The sequence below is a fragment of the Setaria italica genome, chromosome III, assembly GCF_000263155.2.
Source record: "Setaria italica strain Yugu1 chromosome III, Setaria_italica_v2.0, whole genome shotgun sequence".
Lineage (NCBI taxonomy): Eukaryota > Viridiplantae > Streptophyta > Magnoliopsida > Poales > Poaceae > Setaria > Setaria italica.
This window is the reverse complement of record NC_028452.1, coordinates 10,101,339-10,112,590: the sequence shown is the minus strand read 5'-3', so window position 1 is coordinate 10,112,590 and position 11,252 is coordinate 10,101,339. Positions and strand designations below refer to the sequence as shown.

At 46.5% G+C, this 11,252-nt stretch overlaps 2 protein-coding genes across 2 annotated transcripts; one reads left to right on the top strand and one right to left on the bottom strand.

The window, feature by feature from the left end:
* Positions 1 to 3,180: 3,180 nt before the first annotated feature.
* On the bottom strand, positions 3,181 to 6,415 carry LOC101765230 (cold-regulated 413 inner membrane protein 1, chloroplastic). Its single transcript, XM_004961137.4, has 6 exons — positions 5,905 to 6,415; positions 5,678 to 5,824; positions 4,671 to 4,766; positions 4,459 to 4,523; positions 4,053 to 4,122; positions 3,181 to 3,554 (listed from the first exon to the last, which is right to left on the bottom strand). Exons 1-6 carry the CDS (start codon positions 6,042 to 6,044, stop codon positions 3,389 to 3,391), a joined length of 684 nt encoding a protein of 227 aa, XP_004961194.1. The 5' UTR covers positions 6,045 to 6,415; the 3' UTR covers positions 3,181 to 3,388.
* A 3,550-nt stretch (positions 6,416 to 9,965) lies between these two features.
* On the top strand, positions 9,966 to 10,961 carry LOC101764833 (chlorophyll a-b binding protein M9, chloroplastic). Its single transcript, XM_004961136.4, has one exon. It carries the CDS (start codon positions 10,044 to 10,046, stop codon positions 10,836 to 10,838), a length of 795 nt encoding a protein of 264 aa, XP_004961193.1. The 5' UTR covers positions 9,966 to 10,043; the 3' UTR covers positions 10,839 to 10,961.
* The last annotated feature ends 291 nt before the right edge of the window (positions 10,962 to 11,252 follow it).

Here is an 11,252-nt window from a genome sequence, read left to right as displayed (position 1 = left end):
TGATCACTTTGGAGGATGAGCACTACAAAGGCTATGTGCAGGTAATGATACTTTTACTAATCCATCTGTTCACTACTATTTGTACAATTATCTGAGCATCTGTTATGAACTAATACCATATGTTGTTTGCATTTTAGGCACACCCAAAGGATGCTGAACTGTTGAACAAGCCTATTGAGAACTACCAGCAGATGGAGGTGATCTTTGGGAATGGGTTGGCAACAGGGAAATATGCTATGGGATCCAGTGAACCTTTGGGGTCCCCTTCTGACTTTGCAGATTCAGAGAATGACCACATTAAGCTGGATGATATGGCAAGGAAGGGTCAACCTGCTGGTCCTCTTGGTTCAGAAGGAGGGAACAAGAGGAAGAGATCCATGCTTAGTAAGGGGGACATTTTGGTGATGACTGGGATGACTGATGCTGTGAACAATGTTGCCAATGCCATTATTCAGACCAAGGTAGAGGATGTGCACCCTGATCTCTATGATGCTATCATATTCATGCCTGGTTTCACTGATGAAGAACTGATGGCTGCCTATGAACACCTTCTTGGCAACAAGGCTCATGGTACTGCTTTTGTCAAGATGAATGATTCTCACAGAGTGTTGTGGTTGAAGACCTACTTGGCAAAGCACTTCTACATGCACTGAGGCTCTAGTGCAGAGGCCTACTTTTGTGCAGTGACTATTCTTTTGTGCAGTGACTGCTGATCAGATGGTGGCTTCTTTTTGTGCATGAGCCTCCTGGTCCACTCCTTCATTCTTTTGTGCAGTCAGGCTGACCCTGTTCTGTTGGTAGCCTCCTGGTAGTTGATTTGTGATTGAACATTGATTCATCAGATGTGATGACTGTCTGACTGGTGATGACTGAGCATATGCCCATTGCCTATGATGCTGCTATGTTGATTCTGAGCATATGCCCATTGCCTATGATGTTGTTGTTGCTTTATTGTTATTTTGATTCTGAGCATATGCCCATTTCCTATGATGTTGTTGTTGCTTTATTGTTATTTTGATTCTGAGCATATGCCCATTGCCTATGATGCTGCTGTGTTGATTCTGAGCATATGCCCATTGCCTATGAGGTTGTTGTTGAGTTGTTGTTATTTTCATTCTGAGCATATGCCCATTGCCTATGATGGTGCTCTAGTGGCTGCCCTTGCTTTGTTGCTTTCATGTCATGCCATATGCCCAACTTTGTGCAGGTACTTGTGCTGCCTTGTCAATGTTGCTGTTGTTTTGATGTTGCATAGCTTCTGTTGTCCTCATTATTGTCATTTTGGTACCTACTTGCATATAATTCAGAATTTGAGGTCATTAGCCTTTAATCATGATCAGTACATTCCTGATTCAGTCATTTATCTCAATTATATCCTAAATCATGTCATTTTGCAACATTATTTCATCTAATGCATAACCTGTGCTACATTCTGTCATTTTCCTATTTCCTTTAATCTGGTCCACAATCTGCGCAATAGCCCTTTGCTAAATGATCTCTCATGTTAGTTAACGGAGGTGGAGCACTTCTTGTCAGGTTATTTGTTAGCCCAATTATACTGTGTTCTGTGCTAATTTCTGTCATTTTCCTATTTCCTTTAATCTTGTCCTGAAGCTGAGCATTAGCCCTTTGCCAATGATTTGTCATTTCTGTTATCTCAAATTGAGCACTTGTTGTCAGGTTATTTGTAAGGCCAATGGTACTTTGATCTGTGCTAATTTCTGTCATTTTGCTATTTCCTTTAACCTGTTCCTGAATCTGAGCATTAGCCCTTTGCCAATGATCTGTCATTTTTATTTTCTGAAATTGAGCACTTGTTGTCAGGTTATTTGTAAGTACAATTGGACTTTGTTCTGTGCTAATTGCTGTCATTTTGCTACTTCCTTTAACCTGTTCCTGAATCTGAGCATTAGCCCTTTGCCAATGATCTGTCATTTTTGTTTTCTGAAATTGAGCACTTGTTGTCAGGTTATTTGTAAGTACAATTGGACTTTGTTCTGTGCTAATTGCTGTCATTTTGCTACTTCCTTTAACCTGTTCCTGAATCTGAGCATTAGCCCTTTGCCAATGATCTGTCATTTTTGTTTTCTGAAATTGAGCACTTGTTGTCAGGTTATTTGTAAGTACAATTGGACTTTGTTCTGTGCTAATTGCTGTCATTTTGCTACTTCCTTTAACCTGTTCCTGAATCTGAGCATTAGCCCTTTGCCAATGATCTGTCATTTTTGTTTTCTGAAATTTAGCACTTGTTGTCAGGTTATTTGTAAGTACAATTGGACTTTGTTCTGTCCTAATTGCTGTCATTTTGCTATTTCCTTTAACCTGTTCCTGAATCTGAGCATTAGCCCTTTGCCAATGATCTGTCATTTTTGTTTTCTGAAATTTAGCACTTGTTGTAAGGTTATTTGTAAGGCCAATGATACTTTGTTTTGTCCATTTTGTAGAACACATGGCGTGGTACGTTGTCACCGTTGGTCGTCACACTAGAGTCTACTGCAGTTGGGAGGCTTACCATGATCAGGTGAATGGATTCAAGGGAGCATGCTACAAGAAGTACAAGACCAAAGACGAAGCGATGGAAGCTTTTCATGGTGCCAAATTTCAACCTACTGACCTACCGGCGCAACCTCGAACTATTATCAACAATGCTCAATGGGACTGTAAATATATGTTCATGTTGTTAGAGGCTTTAATTATCTTAGTTCAAGCTGTAATAATTGTGGTTTTAGTTTCAAAGTCTAAGTAATTTTAGTTTAGTTACAAACTCTACTTTCCTCATAAACTATGTTCAGCTAGGTAACTTCACCTCCTCAATGCAAGTGGTGATTCGAACTGCCTCTATGCGACCAACCAAACAGCGTCTGTTTTTTGAATTTTAGATTCGTACGTGCAACCAATCACCGTACCTTCGCAGCCTGGTTCAACTCAAATAACAACCAAACACGACCCCATTGTATCCCCAGATCCTGGTTCCGGCCAGCCAGGTTCTCTGGTGCGAGCCAAGCTCCTGAGGGAAGACAACCAATCACCCCCGAGAAGCTCCCTCCAAGGGCGGAACGGCGGAACCCGCCGGCGCCGATCCAGAGGAAGAAGCGCTCGGTGACGGACGAGGTGGGTTGTTGACAGAAAAATCAGAACGCCCTGTGCGGGGGGCACGCAAAAGGTGACAGGGAAGCTAAGTACGGAGTATCATGCAATCTTTTGGATTGCAACATTACCAGGCCAAACATCAGGCTATATCAGTACATACTTTTCGGACTATATAACAGATCAGTCTTTTTTGGGGGAAAGGAACTAGGAAGACTGAAAGGATGTTGCATTACAAGTTTTTTATTTATCCATCATTCCATGCGCAATGAGGGGCAAACTCTTGCCAACCTAGTCCAGATCAGAATAGCAGCATTAAGGGGATGACTGTGATGCAGATAATGGCCAAGGTCGCAATAACCGATCCCTGCTCAAATGCTTTGCCTAGACCTCCCACCCTGGTGAAGTGCTGAAATGCGAGATACCCAGCTATGGCCAATGACAGCACTGCACCGCCTTGAGTTCCCCTGTAACCAGAAATTGGGAATCAGAGAACACGAGCAACATTACCTTTTTCTTCTAGCAAAGATCAAGCAACAACTTTCATAAGAGAACGAGAATATGAAATTCTGCATGTGGTGCTTCAGAACATGCTACCACCACAAGTCGTAGTGATTTGTGGCCTCAGTATGCCTCGTAATCAGGACATTAACTGAAAACAAAGAAAATGTGGACTGCTTCTCCATCAATAACAGTTGATCAGAAAATGTGGACATGCAACATAGGTGCTTGCTGCTATTCACACACAACATGGTTCAGTTCTATGATGCAAATGTGGTTACTTGGCTAGTTGCACCGAGTCTGTATATTTTAGTTGACAAATTTATTTCAAAAAAATTAGTTGACAAAAGGTTGTGTAAACAAAGGCCATAAGAATATGCAACAGAAATGTTAGTAATAGCAGATGAATACAGGATCTAGCTATTACACTTGCAAAACAGGGGTAATGTTGAAATGTTACACACCTCAGATTCATCAATTGGTAAGGAGCAACACTCACAAGCAGCATTGTTGACAGCGGAAGCTCCAGTTCACCTATGATAGTCAGATGTAGGTATAAGCAACTGTAGACTTTATAACATAAGTTGATTCAGAGTCTACACTACAAGATGTGAACTGTCTTCTAATTTGGTCCAATAGAACTATGATCTAATTGTGTCCTCATTCCTCCTATAACTTCTGCTTCAACTTTGTATGAATACTTGCAAAAAGTAATGGAATCTGTTCATGTTGGCCATAAGGTCTGAGTTGTTCCCGTAAAAGAACTGTAAATGTTGCATTACCTGACAAACAATGTGTGAACTTATTTATTAGCATGACAAGAAAGAAACTTCACCATGAATGTTTTACAAATGGTGTTTGTTACTCTACCTGGAATGAAGAAGAACAAGCGCACCAACAGAGCAAGAAAAGCAGTCCATTGGCCATAATCACTCCTATAAACAGATGTTGGTAACATAAAATTAGGAGGCGTCAATATAGAACTTTCATTGAAACCAAGAAACATTATAACATATTGCAGACAAAGGAAGATTAGAAAACCAAGGTATGAATTATTCTTTCCACATATAGCAACATCTTACTTGATCCATGAGATTATGCTGCAAGGTGCTTGCAAAGCAAAAAACGGCACAAGGAAAGATTTGTGTATGGCTGTTCCTTTAGCAAGCAATAGCACTCTGCAAAAGACAAAAGATTGACATTGCTCAAATAAAAATCTTACATGGTACTGCGAAATTATACTGTGTAGGAGTATGTGTTCCACAATCCCAGGTATTATGCGGAAATCACTAAAAAGTTAGCAGTAGCTGAATTTCTAAACAGACTATCTTTCTCCCTGTTTCATTCCATTTTTTTACATTACTGTCCAAGTGTCCGTCCTAGGGAAGAATATTATGGATTACATGAACAGCTCTGATAAATCATCAAACATCTGAACGAAGATTACCTTTGCATTAAATCAAGTTTTGCATGTTAGTTCATTCTCTTCACAATATGAGCATGTCTAGTAACTTTTTGAGAGATCAGAAGCATAAAGCAGATACACAAGCAAGCTAAGTGGTTATGCCAAGAGGACCAAACTCTGGTACCATTAAACCAAGTCTACAATATTTGCATCATTTTTCAAGACAATCCAGCAATATCTTTCCACATGAAAAATAAATATCATAAATAGGACGACATTTGTTTTTCACTGGAGTGAGAACTAGCTACAATGGTGCCAGCATCTGCTGATGCCGTGTTCTCTAACCCCTGTATCAGGACCAGTGTGTCAGCACTAGCTAGAGTATATGATCAGCATAACAAATGTGTCTTGCCCTCCCAACGACTAACATGCATAAGATCACAAATCATATCATGGCACATGTCGCAATCGTATACGGTTACCATACCCAACATTTCCAAATGGCTCAGGATCCTCAGGGGCACAATGGCGAACAGATGCAGGGCAAACGAACAAAGCACATGGTTTTGAATGTGCGGGTGGCATCCACCCAACTAGAGAGTAGGGAATGAGAGCTTTCCTGCGTATCACCGAGAGAAAGAGAACGGAAAGGGACTTTCGAGTGGCGTGATAGGAGGCACTCACGCGCTGGCCCCGGCGGAGATCCACTGCATCGTCCGCGCGCTCAGGTGCGCCGACGAGTGGCACACGGCGGCCGCCCCCCGACGCCGGCTCGGCTGGTCCGCGCCCGCGGCGAGCGGCTGCGGCTTCAGGGGCAGCGAGGCGCATCCCCTGCAACAAATGCACGTCACCACGGCAGCTTGGATTAACCAGCTGGAACGGAATTTTACCGAGGGCGGGCAGAGCCTCACCTGAGCGCGTCCGTCTCCGTCCGCAGGGCGACGCGCGCGGCGGGAAGAGAGCCCGCGTTCCCGGCCGCCCGCACCCTCAGCCGCGGCGGCGCCACGGTCGCGGCGGGCGCTGGGATCGCGAGGCGCATCGAGATGGACATTTCGCGTAGGCGGGTTGATTGCCGCTGCCGCTGCTCGCAGTGTCTCTAGAGCCTCGGAGAAGCTGTTTCGTCTCGCTCTCGGCTGTTGTCGCGGAGGAATGGAGACTGGAGTGGAGAGGAGCGGCAGGCCTGTGATGTGATGGATGCCGCTGCGTTGCGTCTCGATGGCAAGCGACGCGCAGGCGAGGCGAGAGCGAGCCGCTGAGATTAAAAATCGGCGGGCATGGGAGTCCGCGGCCGGCCACGTGGTGTGGAGGGCCTCCCCGTCCCCGGGCCGTGCCCGCCGCGGTGAGCGGGGGAGGCGACGCTCCACGAGGGGTCGCACGCTCCCGTCGCGCGCCACGAGGGCGAGCGGACTGACGGCGCCCGGTGCTCTTGATTGCCTTGCCCGGCTGCTGTGGTGCCGCGGTGGCTCGTGTGGGACTCGGCTCGGGGCCTTGGGGTCGTGTGGGACTCGGCTCGGTGCCGCGGTGGGCCGATCGCGCGCCAAGACAAGGCCTGGCCGCCTGGAGTCGAGTGACGGGGCTTCATGGGAGAGGTCGGCGCGAACGCGTCACGCGTCAGGCTAGTTGCTGCCTTGCTGGTTTTGGCGGTGCTGCTGGTTCGGTGGGTATAAGGCGGGGGTTTGCTGCGATCTGGTGGCCAAAAGGGTGCCTTTTCCACATGCCGATGCTGCGTGTGGTGCACCGAACTTTGGAACGCTGCAGCTCGTGACGACGAACTGATAGAGCCGGAGGTTTTCCGGCGGCCTTGCCACGGGCGCAAGCGATGTGCAAGTGCAAGACATGTGAGTTAAAGTTTTGGTGTTCGTGTGATGCGATTCTAACCAGAGTTTCTGAACTGTTAGATCCAATGGATCCGTTTAGTCTGGGGATTACTTTGCTAAATTTCTTTCTTCCTTCTCCTTGTGGTTGGTCTGCTCCTCCATTGCAGAGATTAAAAGGTTCAATGTGACCTCAAGGGGTTGCTCATTTTATATTCCTGTAGCACCTATCAACTAACCTGCTCTTACAGGATGGGCCATGTGTGGATCAGTTGTTTGCTTATTGCTTACCTTTTTGTTTTCTTTCCAAGTTTTTAAAGCTCCTCTCATGTGAGGTTGTCAACAGTTGGACTAATCAATTTAACACGGTAATGCTTCAGGCATCTATGGCAATATCTCCTTATGAGCTCCTGCAATTAATGTATATGGCTCCCTGTTCATCTTTGCACCCTTTTTTTGGCTTATTTATTCCTAAAGAACACTAGCTTCATTTTTGGCTGTACCTGCAATGTGAGTTTACTAACATTAACTGTACAAGCTCCTTTTCATGAGATTATCTTTGGTTTTTATACAGGATTACCAGCTATGAGAAAACTTAACTATGGTGGGAGTGCAACATTATTCCACATTCTTTCTGCTCCAAACAATGTTAGCACTTGATGTGCCTTTTATTATGCCCCTTCTGTTTTGCAAAACAGCACGGCTGTTCCTGTCGCAATCTCTGAAATGGAATATACGATGGCCAATTAGATATATCATCCTTGCAGCCGTATTTTCAATTGATTTCAGTTATTGTTGCATTTTCTTCATAACTCCCAGATTCTTATGTATGTGATGCATTATCAAATTCATCTATTCAGGTCGGCATCTCAAACCTTTCTTCTCGTTTTTTTTTCCCAGAGTGGTTGCAAATTCCAACCTGGTGAAACTTGATGGTGTGAAACTGCATATTGGCAAAGCACCAACAAGTGTTGAAGTGTTTCTCATCTGGAACAATTATGTTGTTTTTGATGTCAAAAACATTGTAAAGTATATTTTAAGTACTTTTTACTCAAAGACGACATTATTTACGAATCCAAACATGTTTAGTGTATTATAATGTATGTGCAAATTTGTGTGTTCGAGTTTGCTAGCCCGCGCAAGGCGCGGGTGTTCCTACTAGTTCTGTCTATTCCTGTGAAATATGGCATGGAGGATATACTAGCTTGGCATTATGACAACAAGGGCATCTTTTCTGTGAAGTGATGCGATTCGCCCGTGGATGCAGCTGTAAAGGCCTTTGGACAGATCCAATTGCAATCGTCCTGCAGTGTGGACCTCCGCGGTATGGCCCACCAAACATGCAGTAGACTTTCGGGCCTCACATGAAACACGAAGTTAGGCCCATCATTTCTAGGACTTTCCTTGGCCCAAGATTAGTTTGGGGCTGGAAGCATCTGGAAACCTCTTTTTTTTTTTTGCTTTGTGTGGTACGACGATTCGTTCGTTCGGCCCATGGTCGCTGGAACATTATGCTTTTGCATACACTTGTACGGTCTGAACACCGATATCTGAGAGTTACTGCATGTACTGTATTTTTTTGTCGAATGAAGGAGACATGTATCTACTTTGAGACGTACAGACTCCTTGCATGAATGTAACGACAATAAGGAGTGTTTGATACGAGGTGGTGTCACATCCGATATTCGGATGATAATTAGAAGAAATAAACATGAGCTAATTATAAAATTAATTGCAGAACCTTATGTTAATTCGCGAGACGATTCTATTAAGCCTAATTAATCCACCATTAGCAAATGGTTGTTGTAGCACCACATTGTCAAATCATGGACTAATTAGGCTTAATAGATTCGTCTCGCGAATTACACTCCAACTGTGCAATTAGTTTTGTAATTAGTCTATATTTAATACTTCTAATTAGCATCCAAATCCGATGTGATGGGTGTTAAACTTTAACAGGTTGGAGCCAAACAGGCCCTAAATACAACACTGATGAGGATAAGGGTATCCAAATGTTCCCACCAATCAGGATAATGGTCGGTCCTGATAAATAGACCCGTTAGACCATGCCGTGCGGGCCAAGGCATGAAGACGCATGGAATACCAGTTAGGAGGTCGGGCGAATCAATTTAGCTCGGATATCATGGGATACTTATTGTAAACCGACTCAGATTGCTTTTCATATAATAACTTACTAGGATTAGATTCTATCGCACTTGTAACTCTCGATCGTAAATTTATATAAGGCGGCTAGGGACACCCCATGAGGGTAACTCACCACAACTCATCTGACATAAACCATTCGCACTCGCGATCAGCAATACAATCCACCAGAACACAGAATGTAGCGTATTACTCTCCGGAGTCCGAACCTGTCTAAATCTCGCGTCTCTGTGTTACCATTTGAGTTCTTGGTCTTGCGATCTCCCCCGCCTATAAATCTACACTCGAGTAACCTTCTGGTGGACTGCCGGTCACTAGATCCGATACTGTGTTACCATTCGAGTTCTTAGTCTTGTGACTCCCCCGCCTATAAATCTACCACTTGAGTAACCTGTCACTAAATCCGACAGACAGCTATTTAATTCGTCCAAAAAAAATATGGGTAGATGGCAATTATTTTGAGTGCGCAAATTTCTACTGGATGTAAACAGCAACACGTAAATGTCGATGGTCCATTGATGTTCAGAAAAGTGCCAACTTGCAGTAACCGCTAGCTTGCCTAGCTTGAAGACCAGATTGCTCCCCTTGTGTCACTGAGTCTCTGTCACTAAGACAATCTCTTTCAAGAAAACCAATTTGGTTTCTTACCGTTACTCACGGGTGAACACATGACTCCCAAGTGACTGGGCACTGACTTGCAAAAATATCAACAGAGGACTGGGATAAAGTAGTGCATCGGCGGTATCCAGAAGAAATGTGAAGAAAAATCCACAATCACCACAAAATCCGGAGCGCCCAATCGCCCTTCTCCAAGGAGATTCCTAGCCTCAGCCACAGCTACCTCATCGGCTTGAGGCTCCCATTGCGCCAAGTGTGCCAGGATCCTCGACGCACCAATGGCATCCGAGCAACAGATTTTTTTGTAACTCTTGGCAACATTCAAGATAGATTGCCACGCACCAGCGCTTCCCTCAATCGCTTTAAATACCTTCGTCGTCTCCAGACATCGCAAGCCATCTGCAAGCTCGAGCCTCACTCTAAAACCGCAGGACACCACCGGTGATAGCAGCGCAATGGCGACCAGCACCATGGCCCTCTCCTCCACGGCCTTCGTCGGCAAGGCTGTCAACGTGCCATCGTCCCTCTTCGGCGAGGCCCGCGTGACCATGCGCAAGACCGCGGCGAAGCCCAAGCCGGCCGCCTCCGGCAGCCCATGGTACGGCCCCGACCGCGTGCTCTACCTCGGCCCGCTCTCCGGCGAGCCCCCGAGCTACCTAACCGGCGAGTTCCCCGGCGACTACGGCTGGGACACCGCCGGGCTCTCGGCCGACCCCGAGACCTTCGCCAAGAACCGCGAGCTGGAGGTCATCCACTCCCGCTGGGCCATGCTCGGCGCGCTCGGCTGTGTCTTCCCCGAGCTGCTCGCCCGCAACGGCGTCAAGTTCGGCGAGGCCGTCTGGTTCAAGGCGGGTTCCCAGATCTTCAGCGAGGGTGGCCTTGACTACCTCGGCAACCCGAGCCTGATCCACGCGCAGAGCATCCTCGCCATCTGGGCCTGCCAGGTCGTGCTCATGGGCGCCGTCGAGGGCTACCGCATTGCCGGCGGCCCGCTCGGCGAGGTCGTCGACCCGCTCTACCCCGGCGGCAGCTTTGACCCGCTCGGCCTCGCCGACGACCCCGAGGCCTTCGCCGAGCTCAAGGTCAAGGAGCTCAAGAACGGCCGCCTCGCCATGTTCTCCATGTTCGGCTTCTTCGTCCAGGCCATCGTCACCGGCAAGGGCCCGCTCGAGAACCTCGCCGACCACCTCGCGGACCCCGTCAACAACAACGCCTGGGCCTACGCCACCAACTTCGTGCCCGGCAAGTGAGGCGTCGGTGCCACACCGTTCGATCTGTAGGGTGTCCGGATGTGAGCGCGCACTGGTTTCAGTTTGTACCATGTAAATTACGAGGGTTCAACCGAGAAGGAATTGATGTGTTCATTGCCTGATTGTGTCCCTTTTTTTACCGTCGATTTTGCTTGAGCAATGGGTTGTTTGATCAGACAGAGCAATTGGGTGCACAAGCCTGGCCTGGTCGGTAAATGAGGTAGCAACCAGGGCCTGAATTCCCCCCACCGAAAAGGCGGCAATTTTGCTTTTGCGATGGGATGCGTTCAGCTGGAGTGTGCTAAGCAGTCAAGTGCATCATGAAATTTGCAACGTTTTCGCTCGAGTGTGGGCGGAGCAACGAAGCTGAGACGCTGCCGTTTTGTAGGTGACAGCTTGTGGTGCCCAAATAGA

Excerpts from the sequence above, each read along its gene's own strand:
- LOC101764833 (XM_004961136.4), top strand. The coding sequence starts at position 10,044 with ATGGCGACCAGCACCATGGCCCTCTCCTCCACGGCCTTCGTCGGCAAG.
- LOC101765230 (XM_004961137.4), bottom strand. The coding sequence starts at position 6,044 with ATGTCCATCTCGATGCGCCTCGCGATCCCAGCGCCCGCCGCGACCGTG. Across the intron at positions 4,123-4,458 it reads CTTGTTCTTCTTCATTCCAG|GTGAACTGGAGCTTCCGCTG; the intron begins GTAGAGTAACAA and ends TGACTATCATAG. Across the intron at positions 3,555-4,052 it reads TACCAATTGATGAATCTGAG|GGGAACTCAAGGCGGTGCAG; the intron begins GTGTGTAACATT and ends TTCTGGTTACAG.